Source organism: Antrostomus carolinensis, unplaced genomic scaffold (genome assembly GCF_000700745.2).
Source record: "Antrostomus carolinensis isolate BGI_N321 unplaced genomic scaffold, ASM70074v2 scaffold23352, whole genome shotgun sequence".
Lineage (NCBI taxonomy): Eukaryota > Metazoa > Chordata > Aves > Caprimulgiformes > Caprimulgidae > Antrostomus > Antrostomus carolinensis.
In genome coordinates this window covers 1-3,619 of record NW_010300472.1, presented here as the reverse complement: position 1 = coordinate 3,619, position 3,619 = coordinate 1, and the positions used below count along the sequence as shown (strand labels likewise).

At 47.5% G+C, this 3,619-nt stretch overlaps 1 protein-coding gene across 1 annotated transcript; it reads right to left on the bottom strand.

Annotated features, from left to right (window-relative positions):
* Window positions 1-519: 519 nt before the first annotated feature.
* Window positions 520-3,184, bottom strand: TMEM53 (transmembrane protein 53). The gene is made up of 2 exons (XM_010163154.2): window positions 3,071-3,184; window positions 520-1,251 (listed from the first exon to the last, which is right to left on the bottom strand). The coding sequence occupies exon 2, from the start codon at window positions 1,213-1,215 to the stop codon at window positions 589-591; it is 627 nt and encodes a 208-aa protein (XP_010161456.1). The 5' UTR covers window positions 1,216-1,251; window positions 3,071-3,184; the 3' UTR covers window positions 520-588.
* Window positions 3,185-3,619: the final 435 nt, after the last annotated feature.

Below are 3,619 nucleotides of genomic sequence, written 5' to 3'. Positions count from 1 at the left end.
CCACCAAGGATCAGAGCTTTGACTGCTCTCAGTTGATTGATCTCAGCTCTTCAGTGGAACCAGATGACAGTCTGGTCACACTGCCCTGCACACACCTTTTCCAAGTCTTACACTTGGTTTCTGGGCCTGATCTGCAGCAAGGAGTATAACAAGAGCTGGGAGGCACTGAAAGAAAAGTCCTGCAAAGCTGCTTCTGTTTGCTCACTGAAAGATAAAAGAAATGGCAGAGAGGGAAAAAACAACTAAGACATGGAAGAGCTGTATTGTAAAATCAGTACAAAGCAACAGAACATGCACCTTGGACACGAGGGACAAGGAGACAACATGGCAAGCAGAGAATAATAGGAGACAGGAGCAAACAAACAACACTACATGTGAAATTCTGGTCTGTGACACCTTGGTAAAGCGCATCAACTTCAACCATGTTAGGATTTCACCTTCAGTACTTTAAATTAATGCATATCTACTTTCTGCTACAAGGAAAACCTGGAGGCTTTCAGACTTGCAGATGGTGGGGGGGGAGGGGGGGGTGACATTTCCCATAGAAGCTGAGCAAAGCAGGGGCAAACACTGGAGGTCGTTACACCACTAACGAGGCAAGTCCCTGACACAGTCAGACAGGAAAGTTGCACAGAGGTTGCTGTAATAGGTGGGATACGCCCGCATATGGCTGACGTGAGCCGAATCCGAGAAGTCTACGGCTTTGACAGGGACACCGAGCCGCTGGCGGGCATCAGCCATGTGCTCAACCTCACTGGCCTTGATGATGGCATCGGCCTGGGAATAGAGGTAAAGCTCAGGCCAGCGTGAGGGTGCTTGCAGCAGGGCATCGTAATGGCTCTCGTGGACGAAGCGGGTCAAGGGGTACAGCAGGATCCGCAGCACGACAGCTGTGGTAGCAAAAGCGAATAAGAGGAAATACTTGAGCAGCACGTTGGTGGATACCAAGACAGTTGCCAAGGCACGAAGGGCTCCTCTCAAGTTTCTTCTGCCAGGGGCACTATCAAAAATAGTGCCTGCTACTTTGAGGTTCTTAAATGGCTTGTGAGTGTGGAGCACCTCAATGATGTAACGGTACAGCATGACACCACCATTGCTAAAAACATGGAAAAGAACTGGTCTGTTTTCAATGCTGTAGTCAAAGAGGAGCTCCAGGAGTTGCCTGGCTGGGGTCCGGAGGGATCTGATGCCAAAGGTCTCAGAGAAGAATACCATCCTCCATGGAGCCGTGTAGCGGATGACGGTGCAGCCCTAAGAACAGAAAGAGACCCCACACACATTTAGGTTGTGCTGGAAATTACATGGAATAGGCAAGCATCAGTACAAAGAACAGGAAAATCTGGGAGAGGTTTCAAACAGAAAGCTCAGGGCCAGAAGAAAGCATTCAGTGTCAGCAGCAAGGCAGCAATATGAATAGGAAAATACTAATCATAACAGCACACAGTGTTATGAAAAGGTTTCTGCAGGTGCAGAGCCCTGGATTTGATGAAGTTTGAGATCCTTTCAAATCTTGTGCTAACTGGCACAGCCCCTGGGGACATTGCCACCCAAGGGTTTTCGAGTGCCAGTCTTCACCCAAGGAGAGAAAACCATCTCCCTGAGTCACAAACCTTCAGTATCAGCCATTTTGATAGGAAGGGCCTGCTCTGGTACACATCTAGCTCATGACATTGAAATAAATGTAAGAAGGAGGAAGAACTTCTTCCTGTCCTTGGGTAGTACTTGTTTGCAGCTGTCTCTAAGACTCACCCACGTTCAATGCTGACATGATTTTCATAAGCCCTTCTGAAACACTCCAGCTGTGCAAATGAAGAGCATGGTTCAGAGATTCAGAACACCTGAGCAACTGCCTTTATAGTTAAGGCCTCACGTTTCAGTGTGCACTGGGAAACGGGATCTTAGAGGAGTTTCTACATAGAGCAGATGGAACTGCATTTATAAATGCTTTAGATCTTTTCTATCACCTAAACTCACTGGCATCACACACTGACAAACACAAGGCAAAACCAACAAGACGGCACTTCCACCCAGAGCTCCCTGAACAGTGAATGAGGAAGAAGAGGATATCAGGTTCTTAAATCTTAAATCTTCTAAACCACCTCGCCATGTTTGCAGCCCCTTCCTCATCAGAGAGCTAAAAAAACCCTTTCTCTCCTTCCCCATTCCTATAATTGGCATGCTGCCACATAATGTGCTCCTCATCTACTCAGCAGATCACAACAGTCACTTAACAATTAATTCTTCACTAGAACAAGCCAAGTCACGACTCTTACACTGGATTACACATTAACAATAGATTTGTTAATGTACAAACTTTGCCACCTATAGCTGAAACAGATTTGGATAAATACAAGGTCTTTGTATGCTGCCAAAAAAAAACCCCAAACCTGATGTTTCAATGGGTCCCCATATTACAAGCTGGGGTCATTCCAGTAAAATACAGTATTAGAAAGGAAAATACCACAACTTAGGGAACTAGCAATCCAACAGATCTCTCTAGCTCAAACACAAGGAGTTCCTAGTGAGCAGGTGCAAGTATGACTGTCACAGGGCATCCATTTCACAGACAGGATAAAATTAATTTGGGTTACAACATTGAGATGAATCATCTTCACAGGAAGGAAAAGCCAAAGGAACACCAGATGTTGATGTGCTCTGTCAGTCTTCAGCCTGGCCTCGCCAAGTCTGTGCCTATTAGCAAGCAGTAAACTCATAATCTTCCCCCACATGTTTACCTGTTTGGAAAGCTAACTCAGTTCATGTCATTCTGAACAATCTCACAACTTTGAAAGCCTTAAAATACTCCAGTGATTCCCACAACAGCAGAAAGTTTCTCTGAGGAAGTACTTTTGTCTCAGCTGCACCCACAAAGATGACATCAGCAACTTAGATAACGCTGCCTGGGCTCCAAGAGACAAGGAGCTTTCAATGACACGAGAACTCACCACTCACCCTCAATGACTCTTCAGCCTGAGAGAGGCTTTAGACCAATTTCACCAACATGCAGAAAAGAGGCAGTTTCTCAGAGAGCTGTATGACAGTGTCATGAAAATATAAATAAGCTCCTCACCTTCTGGCTGTAGATCGCACTGTATTTGGACAGGTATTTGTCCTGGCAGCCTGCCCAGCCTAGAAGGATCACCACAGGCTGACGGTCTGCATGCCCTCTGTCAGTACTGCTCTCTGAAACAAACCACAAGATTTAAAAGAATTGTCCTCCAGTCTACCAGAGTCAGAAGGTGATGGCAATTTGCCTGGTTAGTAAAGTTTAAAGGCAATGGTGAAGCAGGTATTAGCCTAATTCCTCCATCAGTTATGAATTCTGCCTCATCTCAGTTTCAGTACATGGGGGTGCTCAGTGACAACCCCTGCAGCTTCCCAAAGCTCTCTGCTGATGCAAAGCCAGCAGCGGTCAGATTGCAGGGGAGGGCAGAGACCCCCCCTCACACCGCCGGGAGCGGCATCAGGGACTGCTGAACAGTTCCACGGGGGAGAGGGAAGTGCCCTGCCCTGCCCTGCCCTCCAGAAACTGCCTGACCCCCGCGGCGGCACAAGTGTCCCCACGGCTCCTCCCTCCCACACCCTGACGGGTCCCCCAGAGACCTGCACCCCCCCCACC